The sequence below is a fragment of the Saccostrea cucullata genome, unplaced genomic scaffold (genome assembly GCF_032062105.1).
Source record: "Saccostrea cucullata isolate Sc308-1 unplaced genomic scaffold, CSIRO_AGI_Scuc_v1 ctg832, whole genome shotgun sequence".
Classification (NCBI taxonomy): Eukaryota; Metazoa; Mollusca; class Bivalvia; order Ostreida; family Ostreidae; genus Saccostrea; species Saccostrea cuccullata.
This window is the reverse complement of record NW_026924820.1, coordinates 127,529-142,449: the sequence shown is the minus strand read 5'-3', so window position 1 is coordinate 142,449 and position 14,921 is coordinate 127,529. Positions and strand designations below refer to the sequence as shown.

At 34.7% G+C, this 14,921-nt stretch overlaps 2 protein-coding genes across 2 annotated transcripts in view; one reads left to right on the top strand and one right to left on the bottom strand.

Moving 5' to 3' along the window:
- LOC134267378 (CWF19-like protein 1) overlaps positions 1 to 6,900 on the top strand; it is a 23,195-nt gene extending 16,295 nt beyond the window's left edge. The window contains exons 9-15 of the mRNA XM_062749597.1: positions 1,545 to 1,650; positions 2,357 to 2,436; positions 3,028 to 3,146; positions 4,657 to 4,747; positions 5,071 to 5,184; positions 5,802 to 5,899; positions 6,216 to 6,900. Coding sequence (XP_062605581.1) covers positions 1,545 to 1,650; positions 2,357 to 2,436; positions 3,028 to 3,146; positions 4,657 to 4,747; positions 5,071 to 5,184; positions 5,802 to 5,899; positions 6,216 to 6,357 — 750 coding nt within the window. The 3' untranslated portion in view covers positions 6,358 to 6,900. The remainder of the gene's footprint in view (positions 1 to 1,544; positions 1,651 to 2,356; positions 2,437 to 3,027; positions 3,147 to 4,656; positions 4,748 to 5,070; positions 5,185 to 5,801; positions 5,900 to 6,215) is intronic.
- On the bottom strand, positions 6,896 to 14,921 carry LOC134267380 (phosphopantothenate--cysteine ligase-like). The gene is made up of 7 exons (XM_062749599.1): positions 14,778 to 14,921; positions 14,585 to 14,673; positions 12,905 to 13,044; positions 11,725 to 11,939; positions 9,302 to 9,421; positions 7,982 to 8,047; positions 6,896 to 7,809 (listed from the first exon to the last, which is right to left on the bottom strand). The coding sequence occupies exons 1-7, from the start codon at positions 14,895 to 14,897 to the stop codon at positions 7,627 to 7,629; spliced, it is 933 nt and encodes a 310-aa protein (XP_062605583.1). The 5' UTR covers positions 14,898 to 14,921; the 3' UTR covers positions 6,896 to 7,626.

Below are 14,921 nucleotides of genomic sequence, written 5' to 3'. Positions count from 1 at the left end.
GGCCATTTTGGCCCCACCCTACCCCAGGGGGTCATGATTTGAACAAACTTGAAACTACACTACCTGAGCATGCTTCCATATAAATATGATGAATTATGGCTTTGTCATTTTTGAGAAGAAGATTTTTAAAGTATTTTCCTATATATCTGCGTAAAATTTTGGCCCCACCCTACCCCCAGGGGTCATGATTTGAACAAACTTAATCTACACTAAATGCTTCCATATAAATATGATGAATTATGGCTTTGTCATTTTCCTACATATTTCTATGTAAAACTTTGGTCGGCCATTTTGGCCGGCCCTACCCTCGGGGTCATGATTTGAACAAACTTGAATCTACACTACTTGAGCATGCTTCCATATAAATATGATGAATTATGGCTTTGTCATTCTTGAGAAGAAGATATTTAAAGAATTTTCCTATATATTTCTATGTAAAACTTTGGTCGGCCATTTTGGCCCCGCCCTACCCCAGGGGGTCATGATTTGAACAAACTTGAATCTGCACTACCTGAACATGCTTCCATATAAATATGATGAATTATGGCTTTGTCATTCTTGAGAAGAATATTTTTAAAGAATTTTCCTATATATTTCTATGTAAAACTTTGGTCAACCATTGTGGCCCCGCCCTACCCACGGGGGACATGATTTGAACAAACTTGAATCTACACTACCAGAGGATGTTTCCCCATTGGCACAGTGGTTCTTGAGAAGAAAATACCACCAAATTTTCACTAATTCTCAGTTATCTCCCCTTGAATAAGGGCGTGGCCCTTCATTTGAACGAAATTGATTCCCCTTCACCCAAGGATGCTTTGTGGCAAGTTTGGTTGAAATTGGCCCAGCGGTTTTTGAGAAGAAGTCGAAAATGTGAAAAGTTTACGGACAGACGGACAGCTAGACGGACGCCAGACAAAATGTGATCAGAAAAGCTCACTTGAGCCTTCGGCTAAGGTGAGCTAAAAAGTTTTATTTCTCTCTTAGTAAATGATCAAAACTTTTAGTTTTTGTATCATTTTGTACATTTATGTACAACTTTACTATATGTGGAAATTAGAAAAAGTTAAATATAGGAAGCATATAAAAATAACTAATAAATCCTAAAAATTTAAGAAAAGTAGAGGAAATTCGGATTAGCAAATATCCATTTTATTTAAATAATCCATGTCAATTAGGTAATATCATCTTATAGGCCCTATATGGTAGTATCTTTTCATGCAAAAAGGAAAACATTCCATCTTTTGAATTATAAGTAGGGATCGCATGATTGGAAACAGTAATTTTTTATTCTTAATGTCCAGGAAAAAGGTAATGACCTTGACCTGACCTTGCCTCTGATATTAAATGGTTAAATTTAATCTCACTGATACCATCACTTAGTGATATTGTCCTCTTGATTCTGTGAAAATTTCATTAATTTTTAAATACAAGAAATGTGAGAAGAATCCTACCTTAAGATGGTCTTGTGTTCATTGTTCTGTATTGACCTTTCTGTGTTACACCTGACTGTATTTGAGTAGATGAAGCTATTATTATTGTAGGAGGAATCAGCACAACAGTTTTTCTTTGGTGATACAAAATCCCCAGATAAAGGGAAAAAGAGGCCGAGAGAAGAAAAACGGGAACCAGGATCTCATAAAAAACATCGTAAGATTACTGTCGGATTTATTCTTAGTCACTTCAAAGTCAGGGCAAATAAAGAAATAATGTACACTTATCATAGTATATAAACACTGCATCTTATACATCATATAAAATTAAAGTACACATGTACATGTATCACGTAGACAACACAAAAAACATGCTCTTGCTATTTTTAAGTTTCTTGTTTTCACTTCTTCCCAAGCATTTCAATGTGGGTTTGTAATGTATGCTTATATGATATGGATTCCCTTCCTCACAATGGTGTCTGGATAGATAAAGTGTCTGGATAGATAAAGTGTCTGGATAGATAAAGTGTCTGGATAGATAAAGAGTCTGGATAGATAAAGTTTCTGAATCACAGAATCCCTGTGAGGGTATTTGGCACCAATCATGCACATTTGGTGCCAAACTGGTAAAACCTCTCACAAACTTCTCACTCTAAAATATCCATCAATCATACACCTTCAAGCATCACCCATTCTGACATAAACACCTTTGACCTTTCACACTCCCAACTCAACCAATGAGCATTCAACACTGTGAATATGAATGAGAGACTTGATGAATGATTTTACACATAGTAAATTCCAGAAGACTATAATTTATTATGCTGTATAGGTGAAAATGATGATAATAGTAATGATTTGATAATTAGTATATTAGGTCAAAAATAATTCAATCATACACTGTATGACATTATACTTTACAGCCCGACCTTCAGGGCCATGTTGGTTCTGCCTGGGGTCTCCAGAGGTTGAGAAACATTTAGTGGTCAGTGTAGGAACAGAGGTAAGAATGAGATGAGATATTGATACAGATGGCCTTTACTGTAGTCCCTTGTGGACATCTGGTTTGTCAAAATGTTACAACTAAAGTATCAAACTTGAACATTGTCACAGTTTTTACTTCCAGTAAGTCTAACTGAAAAAATTTCTTCAGTTAGTTTCACTTGCACATTGTTTTTTTTGTAAACAACTTTTTTGATAACTGCAAATCCGTAGCTTACTGGTCTTAAAAATTGAATGTGATGACCATTCCATATTTTATTGTCCAGTGATCTGCAGATTTGCTGTCCTGCTATAGGCTTGCTATACAGTATACACCCCAGTCAAAAAAAATCCAACCCAGAAATTTCTTGACACAGAGAGAGGGGGGGGGTTCAAAAGCTTCGTATCAATAACTTTTCGTACCAACTTAACGCAGACTTGCTTTTTTGTCAAGGGGGGACCTAAGGTTGCTTTTAGTTGAATAAGTATAAATATTTAAATTACTGCAAATTCTAAGGGAGACCTTCAGACCCCCTTCTAGATCCATCTATGAATTAAACTACAATTTGTTTTGTTAAGAACAATTTTGTCACCACTTACTTTGTTTTTCTAGTGTTACTTGGCCTTGGCTAAGGGAGGTTTAGTTCCAGACCACGCCCTCATTTTACCCATTGGTCATCATCAGTCTATGGTTCTCGCTCCCGATGATGTCAGAGAAGAAATCGACAAGTATCCTTTAATTAACACTAGCTACGTTAAAGCGAAAGTAGAAATGGTAATTTTACTTAAAAATAGTGTTCACAATCTTTGTTCCAGAGGAGAGGGGGACACAGACTGAGTATTGTGGCCCTTGTTTCCTATGGCTGGCTTCTGGATTAAGTATAATTTTCTGAATGTTGTTAGCTCACCTGAGCCGAAGGCTCAAGTGAGCATTTCTGATCACATTTGGCCCGTTGTCCATCCGTCCTCCGTCTGTCTGTCTAGCTGTCCGTCTGTAAACTTTTCACATTTTGGACTTCTTCTCAAGAACCAATGGGCCAATTTTGACCAAACTTGGTACAAAGCATCCTTGGGTGAAGGGGAATTTAAATTATTAAAATAAAGGGCCAAGTCCCCTCACAAGGGGAGATAATCAAGAAAAGACAAAAATAGGGTGGGGTCATTAAAAAATCTTCTTCTCAAGAACCACTGAGTCAGAAAAGCTGAAACTTATGTGGAAGCATCCTAGGGTAGTGTAGATTCCAAATTGTAAAAATCATGACCCCCGGGGAAGGGCGGGGCCACAATGGGGAATCAAAGTTTTACATAAAATATATAGGAAACATCTTTGAAAATCTTCTTCCAAAGAACCACTGGGCCAGAAAAGCTGAAACTTATGTGGAAGCATTCTGGAGTAGTGTAGATTTTAAATTGTAAAAATCATGACCCCCAGGGGAAGGGCGGGGCCAAAATTGGGAATCAAAGTTTTACATTATAGAAATATATAGGAAAAAATTTTTGAAAATCTGCTTCTCAAGAACAACTGGGTCAGAAAAGCTGAAACTAATGTGGAAGCATCCAGGGGTAGTGCAGATTCTAAATTGTTCAAATCATGACCCCCGGGGGAAGGGCGGGGCCACAATAGGGAATCAAAATTTTACATAAAAAATATATAGGAAAAATCTTTGAAAATCATCTTCTCAAGAACCACTGGGCCAGAAAAGCTGAAACTTATGTGGAAGCATCCTTGTATAGTGTAGATTCTAAATTTTTCAAATCATGACCCCACGGGGAAGGGCGGGGCCACAATTGGGAATCAAAATTTTACATAGAAATATAGAGAAAAAAAAACTTTGTACCCGGTAAATCTTTTTCTCAAGAACCACTGGGCCAGAAAAGCTGAAACTTATGTGGAAGCATCCTGGGGTAGTGTAGATTCTAAACTGCCCCAGGGGAAGGGTGGGGCCACAATTTGTAATCAAAGTTTTACATAGAAATATATAGGAAAAATCTTTGAAAATCTTCTTCTCAAGAACCACTGGGCCAGAAAAGCTGGAACTTATGTACACATGGAAGGATCCTGGGGTAGTGTAGATTTCAAAATGTCTAAATTATGATCAGTGGGGTAGGGTGGGAATGCATTATGTATTACAAGGGGGAAATCTGGTAAAGAACAGAATGGTCAAAGCTTCTCAGGTGAGTGATGTGGCCCATGGGCCTCTTGTATATAAAGTTGCTGTTTTCCTTAAGTCAAATTCTGGTACAAAAAAGCACTAACTAAGTTTTACAAACAGACCAACAGAAGTGTCATCTTTTTCGAGAGAAACTACAAGACACAGCATTTGCAGATTCAGGTAGTCTTTTATAGTACTTGCGTAGTTTTTATGTGAACGTATAAACTTCCTCCTGCAATATTATTAAGCAGAGTAAAACAGCTGAACTTCAGTATCTGAATCACCATGGATATGTTGAAGTAATTTTAAGACCCACCCCTTTTCTTTTTAATTTTACCCTCAATTGACTGTATGTTTCAAATTGAATTTCTTATTTTTCCTTCAAATAACTTGCTTCTTTTTACAGAAAGATAAACATTGTCATTCTCAGATTGAAGAATGTAGTTGTTTCCATTAAGATACAAGGCTTAATGAATTCTGTTATTAGTCTGACAATTTTACAGGCTGTTCCATTTCCTGATGACCTTAAACAAGAAGCCAAGGACAGTTTCCTAGAGTGTGCCGAGTCAGAATCAATCAACCTTGATGAAATTCCGAAACACTCAGATCTAAAACAGGTAAAGTGCACAACACTCAGATCTGAAACAGGTAACGTCCCAAACACTCAGATCTTAAAAAGGAAAAGTCCCAAACACTCAGATCTTAAACAGATAAAGTCCCAAACACTCAGATCTTAAACAGGTAAAGTCCCAAACACTCAGATCTTAAACAGGTAAAGTCCCAAACACTCAGATCTGAAACAGGTAAAGTCCCAAACACTCAGATCTTAAACAGGTAAAGTCCCAAACACTCAGATCTTAAACAGGTAAAGTCCCAAACACTCAGATCTTAAACAGGTATAGTCCAAAACAGATCTTAAACAGGCCCCAGGATTGTGAAACATCTTAAACTTAAGTAAGAATCTTTTATTTCATAACAAAATGCTGTAGATGTCAAGCAGAACAAAATTAAAATGTTTTTTACAATTATTTCACAGAGGTGTTATTATCTGCAAATTTTGAAATTAATGAATATTTTATAGGCGATTTAAAATCTTACTTAAGTCTAAGCTTGTTTCAAGATCCTGAGGTATAGTCCCAAACACTCTGATCTTAAACAGGTCTAGTCCCATATAATTTTCTTCGATAAGATGAATTAAGCTACTCTGTTAATCATTACTCGTTCCTTGTTTTAGATTGTGCCAGTAGGTGCTCCTTACTTTTACGCAGAACTTCCAACTGGAGAAAAGTTACTACATCGAATTTCTAAAAATTTCCCACTCCAGTTTGGCAGGTAAGGGTCTTTCCAGATAAAATACTTAAACAGCCATACAAGGGATAATAATGTCTTATTGGAAATAATAGGTCATTCGATGCATTCACGCAGGTATCTTGTCCATGTACACTGACATCTGGAATACCATGGATATGTTTAAAGTGATTCAAATCAGTCAGTCTCATTTAAGAGCTATTAATGGAATAGAAAAAATTCTTGCAGTAAATGATCTCAAATGTTTAGCTCAGCTTTTATATTTCAAAACAACATTTCTCAGCTCAGGAGTTTAACCTGCTCCATTCATTTATTAAAATGAATTTTTTTTTTTAATTAGAGAGGTCCTTGCCAGCGTCCATCTGTTGAACATGCCAGAGAGAGTTGACTGGAAGGTGTGTAAACTCCGGCGAGACGAAGAGGAGAGTCACGCTGAGGAATTCAGAAATCAATTTGAACAGTTTGACTTTAACTTGCAGTGAATTCAGAAATTAATTTGAACATTTCGATTTTAACTTACAGTGAATTCAGAAATCAATTTGAACAGTTTGACTTACACTTACGTTGAATTCAGGAATCAATTTTAACAGTTTGACTTTAACTTACAGTGAATTCAGAGTGAATTCAGAAATCAATTCAAATAGTTTGACTTCAACTTACAGTGAAATTAGAAATCAATTCGAATATTTGACATTGACTAACAGTGAATTCAGGAATCAATTTGAACTGTTCGATTTAAACTTAGTGAATTCAGAAATCAATTTGAATAGTTTGACTTTAACTTACAGGGAATTCAGAAATCAATTTGAACATTTCGATTTTAACTTACAGTAACATAATCTACTTAATGCTTCTGATCACTTCGACTTTAACTTGCAGTGACTTAAATTACTTACTAGTGATGATGAGGAGTTGTTTTTAACATTTTTAATGTGGAATGGGGTTTAGTTATTGTAACCTTTCAATACAAGACAACAAGAAAATCAGATTTCACCATTGGAAAAAAAAAAAAGGATTACAAAAGATTTCATAGCTTTTCTTTTGTAAAGACATCTTAATAAACAATATACATGTACATGTATATATCAAAATACAAACAAAATATGAAGTAAAACATAAAAACCTTATCTTGTTAACTGCTTTGTATTTTAATACTGATGTAAACCTAGTTTGTCTTGACATGTATGTCAGTACAAGAAAAGTACCACTTTTTCAGACACTCTTCCAGGTTTGCTCATTAACTATTTCAGTAGAATATAAACTTTACAGACAAGTTTGTTCATTAATGGTATTTCATACAATGTAAACTCTACAGACAGGTTTGCTCATTAATTATTTCATACAATATAAACTAAACAGACAAGTTTGTTCATTAATGGTATTTCTGTTCACAAATTTATAATATTCATTAGATTTACATGTAACTGAGATAAATGTTGCAGTATAAAGCGGAATGCTCCATAACATATGATGTACAACTGAACATGTGAGCAATACTGGTTAAAAATGCAACATTCTAAGAAATTATTATTTCTAACGTAATATTACGATAACAATAATTGAGCCTATAAAATTGTCTTGGAATTTAGTCTCAATTGTATTGAAATTATATTGAACTTACGTCATACAGAAGTATCACAGAACTCCAATCTTAAAAAAAGCTCAGTCCAGCTAAAACAAATGAGATTAACATTCATACTATACAACCGATAGAAATAAATAAGCTCCTAATCCTCTATTTAATGTTCTCATCAAGTCTGTTCATCATGGGAACAGAATGCTGAATGGAGACTTTTAAGTTCCTTCACAATTTTTTCCTCAATCTCTTGACCTTGAGAGAGTTCATGGGTTGTCATGGTAATGTCCAGACAGGTATCCCTGGTAACCAGTTTGACCTCCTTCTTCCTCGTGTCCAATAGATTGGCCACCACCAACTGTCAAATAGAATTATTTTAATCAGTGATAAACTCCCATTGCAGCGAAAATATTTTTTGCCACTTCTCACTATGAAGGAAATGCATTCTTATATCTTATTTCTTGATATTAAAATAAGTTTCAAATTGAAACATGAATTTGAGTTGATATTTGTTTAGTTAACATAATTACCTGATGCTGATATTTTTCTAGGGCCTGAAGAGATTTGGAAACCAAAATATCCTTGTTTGTTTCAAGCTGGAAGATATATGCAACCATTAATTATAGTGTAGCATATATATATTTAAGAAGTAAAGTCTACGTTTTTGGGGGAATATTGCAGAATAACCTCCAAGGTCGAGAAATGTTGTTTGAAACAGTCGAGATCACTACCTTATATAGAAGGCGATTTTCAACACGTGACGATGTGACGTCACACCCGTTCTCCAATCAAGTGAATGAGTCCCAAAGCATGACACTCTACTACGTGTTTACGATTCAATGGCGACACGTGGTTTTCTGTAGAGCTTCTTTATCACTTTATAAGACCAAAATTGAAAGATTATATTCTAAAGGCATTGCTCCATGCTCACATTTAATATTGGAGTTGTTTTTGATGATTAATAGTTGCCGTACAGACGCTTTGACGTTTGCATGTACATAAAATAGTATTGAGGGGTTAAAAAATAATTGCACACCTTCTCCTGCTGTCTAAAACCAAAAACTTATATACTACCTGCTAAAACTATGTACATGTATATCACATGAAAAAAACTCAATGTTTTATCGACACGATACATGTAGCACAGGTCTACGTCTCTTTCAACAATGGTTAAGGCCGATGTATTCTAAGTTGATAAAAGGCTTTATAAAGCAAATTTTGTAAATGTGAGCATAGAAATGAAAGATTATACATCATTTTAAATATTTCTTTCACAAATCTCAAAAAAGAATTGAAAATAAGTTTCCAAGGGACAATTCAAGTTCCCTTTATTTTCAACACAGCTGAGTACTTGTAGTAGCCCACAATGCATTGCGACTCATTCATCAGTGGGTAAAGTAAACAGATAGCTAATTTACATGCAAATTTATGCTGATGTCAGAAAATCTAGTGGTCTAGACCTGTGAAAGATAAAAGCCGAGGCGTTAGCCAAGACTTTTATATTTCAAACAACATTTTGAGCCCGAGGAGATTATTCTGCATCATTCATGGCAACAAGGACTCTATTCCTATTCTACTAGCAGCTCTAAAATACGACTGATCGTTTCTCTATGGAGAAACACATTAGGTCACCATGCTGCTATAACGCTGTTCCATTTAGCACCAGAGGGTAAATTCAACTTTTATAAATGAAATTACATGTATTTTCATACATATTTTGAATGATACCAAACACATCATGCACAAACCCTGGGATTTAATGGTTGGTCGTCAGTCTTGACAGATTTCTGTAATTACTCCTAACCTTAAATGATACAACATAAGCCTGTGGTACAGGAATTATTCCTTACCTTAAATGACACAACATAGGCCTGGGGTACCCACTCCTTCACCAAGGGCTCCAACATCTTTGGCACGAGTTGAAGGGAGAGCTGTAAAGGACCATCTGAGGACTGGATTTTATGTTCTGGCTGTAATTACAACAGATTAATGTTCCAGCTGTTACAATATATGCATTGATATAACTAACAAATGATTTTATGTTCTGACTATAAACATAAACATAAATAATTTAACATCAAGGGATAATCTGAAGACAAGATAAAACTGAAAACAGACTGTCAAAACACATCATCCTGAGTCTTTATAAATTACATTGATGCTCAGACTGTATTTAATGTATGTAACAAGACATTGACCATTTATAACGAGACACTGACCATTTGATCTTTTGGGATGTAGAAGTTAACAAGACACTGACCATTTGATCTTTGGGGATGTAGAAGTTAACAAGACACTGACCATTTGATCTTTGGGGATGTAGAAGTTAACAAGACACTGACCATTTGATCTTTGGGGATGTAGAAGTTAATAAAACACTGACCATTTGATCTTTTGGGATGTAGAAGTTAACAAGACACTGACCATTTGATCTTTGACACTGACCATTTGATCTTTGGGGATTTAGAAGTTAACAAGACACTGACCATATGATCTTTAGGGATGTAGAAGTTAACAAAGCATTGACCATTCAGTGATTTTTCTACACTCAATTTAGGTCCGAATATCGGCCCTTTCCCCTCTCAAAAATTAGCGATTTTTTCCCAATTTTCAACTGCTTTTTTCCCAAAATCAAAACGTATTGTTTTGGTTATACATGTATTGAATTTTTTATGTACGACTTATCTAAAATGGAACGCTAATGTTTTTGGTCATTCGGACGCTTAAAATAATGGCGAAAAACAGCAGTTTATTTGTGTGTTTGCAAGACTTAAATAAAAACATCGATCATGTGGATGTCAAACTTGTGTTTCAATACATCGTAAGAAATTTAATATGCATGTGAATCGGTTAAACGTAGCTTTATTTGTAAATTGCAAGTACTAGTAGTTCTACAACAAGCTTCCTTGATTTCACGAAAATTAAACTGTTTCTTCATCCTGTAGATACTAGCATAGCAGAGAAACACAGCAATACATGCTTGTAAATCGTGTCAAGATTATTCCATCTCCAATGCGAGCAATAACGAGAAATCAGGAATAATTTTTTCTCAGTTATGTCTACCATTATGGCGAAAATGGAATATAGGACAATCAAAGAACAAAAATGAAAGAAAATTAAAAATGAGGAACTGTTTCCATTTTGTTGAAAAATTTTGTAGAAAATAAATTTAATAAATGATATTACATTTACTTATATATATTATTTTACTTGTCAATTTGAAGGTTAATTACAATCTTATTGTTTTTCCCAATTTGACACAAATGTCGACAATTTTTCCCAATTGAAAAGGCCCAGGCCCCTTTAAAAATTGTAGAAAAATCACTGACCATTTGATCTTTGGAGATGTTGAAGATAACAAGACACTGACCATTTGATCTTTGGGGATGTAGAAGTTAACAAGACACTGACCATTTGATCTTTGGGGATGTAGAAGTTAACAAGACACTGACCATTTGATCTTTAACCAAGAGTCTTCTCTCCAACTAACTGGTTTGTACTTATCAAAAACCATTGCACTATTTTATGTATCTTTGTTTAGTCTACTTGTGTGCCAACTTATTTTGAAATCAAACTAAAACTGTAATATAGCATTTTAAAGGAATTTCACAGAAAATTCTATTTTTAAACCATGGCAACACCGTTCCTCGAAATTAAAAACCGATGCACTATTCTATTTCTTAGTGTATCTTTGTGTGCCACGTTAAAAATCAGACCAAAACTGTAGAAGGAGTAAATTTAATAAATGAATTTCACAGAAAATTCTATATATTAACCATGGCAACACCGTTCATCAAAATTAAAAACCGATGCACTATTCTTGTATCTTAGTGTAGTTTTGTGTGCCAGGTAATATTGAAATCACAAAATTGTAGGAGGAGTAGCGTTTTGAAAAATTGTTTAAAAGACGGACACACAGGCCCCTTTTAAAAATTGTAGAAAAATCACTGACCATTTGATCTTTGGAGATGTTGAAGATAACAAGACACTGACCATTTGATCTTTGGGGATGTAGAAACACTCACCATTTGATCTTTGGGGATGTAGAAGTTAACAAGACACTGACCATTTGATCTTTGGGGATGTAGAAGTTAACAAGACACTGACCATTTATAACAAGACACTGACCATTTGATCTTTGGGGGATGTAGAAGTTAACAAGACACTGACCATTTGATCTTTGGGGATGTGGAAGTTAACAAAACATTGACCATTTGATCTTTGGGGATGTAGAGGTTAACAAGACACTGACCATTTGATCTTTGACACTGACCATTTGATCTTTGGGGATATAGAAGTCTGCCACAGCGGCCGCCAGGTATAACATTGCTGACCTCCCCAGACTCTGCAGACAGGTAGAACACACCTGTAGCAGGTGTAAATAATCAGACAGGGTCTGGAATTCCACCATCAGCAGCGTGCCTTCCTTCTGGACTTGTTGATAGTCACGTAAAACACACACAAGTCTCTCCTGGTATTCTGGTTTGACTACAGGTATAAGTGAAAAGTTTTAACATTGTTAAATCAAGAAAATCGTGGTTTCTTTCAAGTTTGCATAGAAATGGAAACCAGTTATCTATAAATTTACATTTATAGTGAGTACAGAAATATAGGTTTTACTTCTCATAAAAATAGCCCAACATGTCTAGCAAGCTACAATCAAAGTACTCAGAAGTACAGAGAGCCGGGCTCATTTACAGAGTAAAATCATTATGAATTTCTCCATGACGTTTATATTGTATTAACAGATAAAAAAAGAATATCAAATTTAAAATTCTGACGAAAAAATCATTTTAAATCTATCAATATAAATGATAAGACAATGACAGAGAGTATCTATCCTAATACCACGGTCCGATTTTGTCAGAATCAGAATTAATCTGGTACTGCAACTGAAAATAAACAAACAGGCCAGTCTGGTTCCCTCTCCTGCTTTTCTTCGTATGTGTAGAGAACTAAGATAAATGTAACACTGATTATCAAAAATCCTTACAATAATGAACTATGATCTTTGATTTAAGACTGAAGTTTTCAAAGAAACTAAACTTGTTAATTTATTTAGATAAAACTTCGTTTTATTTTTGTTGCTTTATTTAGCATTTGTATTATCTCAAAAGTGGTTGAGAGTAAGAACTATATTTTTACACGTAACTTTAAAATGGCGACTATGGGGTTAACATCCTGTCTTGAACAGGATCACATAAGCCGGCAATTGCTCTTGGAGCAATAAACCCAGCTAAAAATTGGCCTTGAGGATTAGATTAGAACCAAACACTTTGTTTGTCTGCACAATATACAGGGGGAGAGAAGAAAAATGTTTTAAGTATGTATGCCTTTTCACTATGTGTTTTATAGACATGATAGAATGCCAAATTAACCCCTGACCCTGGGGTCATTATTTAGTAATTTACAACTTCTTTTGATATCCAGTTCAAACTAAATTAAGAGGTTACCTTTCACGTCGGAGTTTGGATTGTCATTGTCTAGCTGTAATAAGTCGAGAAAATTGTACCCTGAGAAATGACGTAAAAATGGCTTCAAAGATCTGTTTCTGTGGAGAAATATAACTGCATATCCTTCCTTAAGGAAATATCTGAAGAAATGACAAGGAAAATATTTTTTGCAATTTTTAATACTTTGGTGAGAAAAAATAAAGCACTTCTTACACAGTTTTCTCAATCTGAGAAACATAGCTTTTTTATTTATCCTGCAAATACCACTTGCATTGACCTAATAATTAAAGGTAACCTAATAAACCAAAGCTTTATCCGGTCACCCTAATAAATCCTAGTGCATGTATTCCGACTTTCTAACAGCATTGTGATGTAATGTATTTAAGAAATAAGGTATCATTTTAAAACATCTATTGGGATATAAATACGGGTTGGTCACGAGATTAAATTCCATAAAGCCCGAAGGCTTTTATGATGAATTTAATCTCGTACCAACCCGTATTTATAGCCCGATAGATGTTTTAAAATGATACCTTATTACTTTTATTTACATTTGTGACTTATTCATACTTTATATTTGCCTTATTGTAACTTTTAACGTGTGAAATATGTTATTTTTCAAACCCAACGATATGTATGTAATCCACTGACCCTTTATATGACGTCACAGAGAAATTACGTCGAACGTTTATCCATACGCACATCTATTACCTCTTGACCTCATACCTGTATTTATATAGTTATAGATACACATTGCTTTCAGTAGTGTTATATAAAGGAAAACGTTTGCAAATGTAAATATATTGCAATGTTTACGCCATGGGGTCATAGTTTCAATGGCAGAGATATGTGCCTAAATCCATGAAATCTGTCCAAAATAGCTAGTTTTGGATGTTCAAATGCAAAGAATATGTTGCAGGATAAACAAAATACATGATAACTGTCTTGAAATATAAGCGATATTTCGAGACAGTAACCATGTATTTTATATAATTATATCTACTCCACTTTCATAAACAGGACTTGCTAAAGTGTCCAAATATTTTTATTTTTCATTATTTCTCAAGTATTAATTTCTTTTCCGAATTTAACATCTTTTAGCTATAAAATTAGGACTTCTTACATGACATGTTTGATGACTGTGTAAAACATCCAGGGTTCTGTTTCACCGTTATACAGGTTGGGACCAGTCGCCCAAATGGGATATAATAGTCCGTTTGGGATATAATATCCCAAATGGGCTATAAATTTACAGTGCAAAAATTGAAAATTTTTATTTTAGCTATAAATATCATAAATCCGCATTAGGACACTTATAAAGGAATAATTTTAGGTTGACAAGTTTTTCTGTATGCCCATTGCTTAGGAGATTGATCCCTCGGAAGTTCCTTAACTTCTTGGGGATCAATCTTACAAACTGTAGGGTTGCAGAAAAACTTGCTTACCAAAAGTTATTCCTTTTTAAGTGTTTTGATGCGGATTTATGATATTAACTGCCAAAATAAAAATTTCCAATTTTTGCACTGTAAATATATAGCCCACTTGGGATATTATATCCCAAACAGACTATTATATCCCATTTGGGCGATTGGTCCCAACCTGTTATAGGAAACAGAAAGTAAAAATTTAATTTTTAAAAATGGGGGGGGGGGTATTTAAAGTTTACGTTTCAAAGGATACTCGGTAGAAGAGGCACCTCTAGATCCCACGCTAAAGTTATCAATGAATCTGACAGTTTTACTCTCTAGAGGGACCGTAGTACCACCGCTCTAAAACAGAATAACAGCTGGTAAAACGAAAGTGAAAGTAAGAATTATTAAATACCTAAAAGTTACGTTAATTTCTGATAATGTAACATCTTAATTATTCTTACTGTAACTAAAACAACTTTACGATCAAGGCCTTTTTGGTGTTCTATGAAATCTAACACTGCTGACCGCTTTTCTTCGAGTTTGTCAGGCACCGAACTTTGTCTCAGAAACTTTGCCGCCATTTTAAATTAATTGGTTCATAACAT

Coding starts and splice junctions, on each gene's coding strand:
- LOC134267380 (XM_062749599.1), bottom strand. CDS start 14,897: ATGGCGGCAAAGTTTCTGAGACAAAGTTCGGTGCCTGACAAACTCGAA. Junction 14,674..14,777: donor GTAAAGTTGTTTTAGTTACA/GTAAGAATAATT, acceptor ATTCTGTTTTAG/AGCGGTGGTACTACGGTCCC. Junction 13,045..14,584: donor AGAGGTGCCTCTTCTACCGA/GTATCCTTTGAA, acceptor TCATTTCTTCAG/ATATTTCCTTAAGGAAGGAT.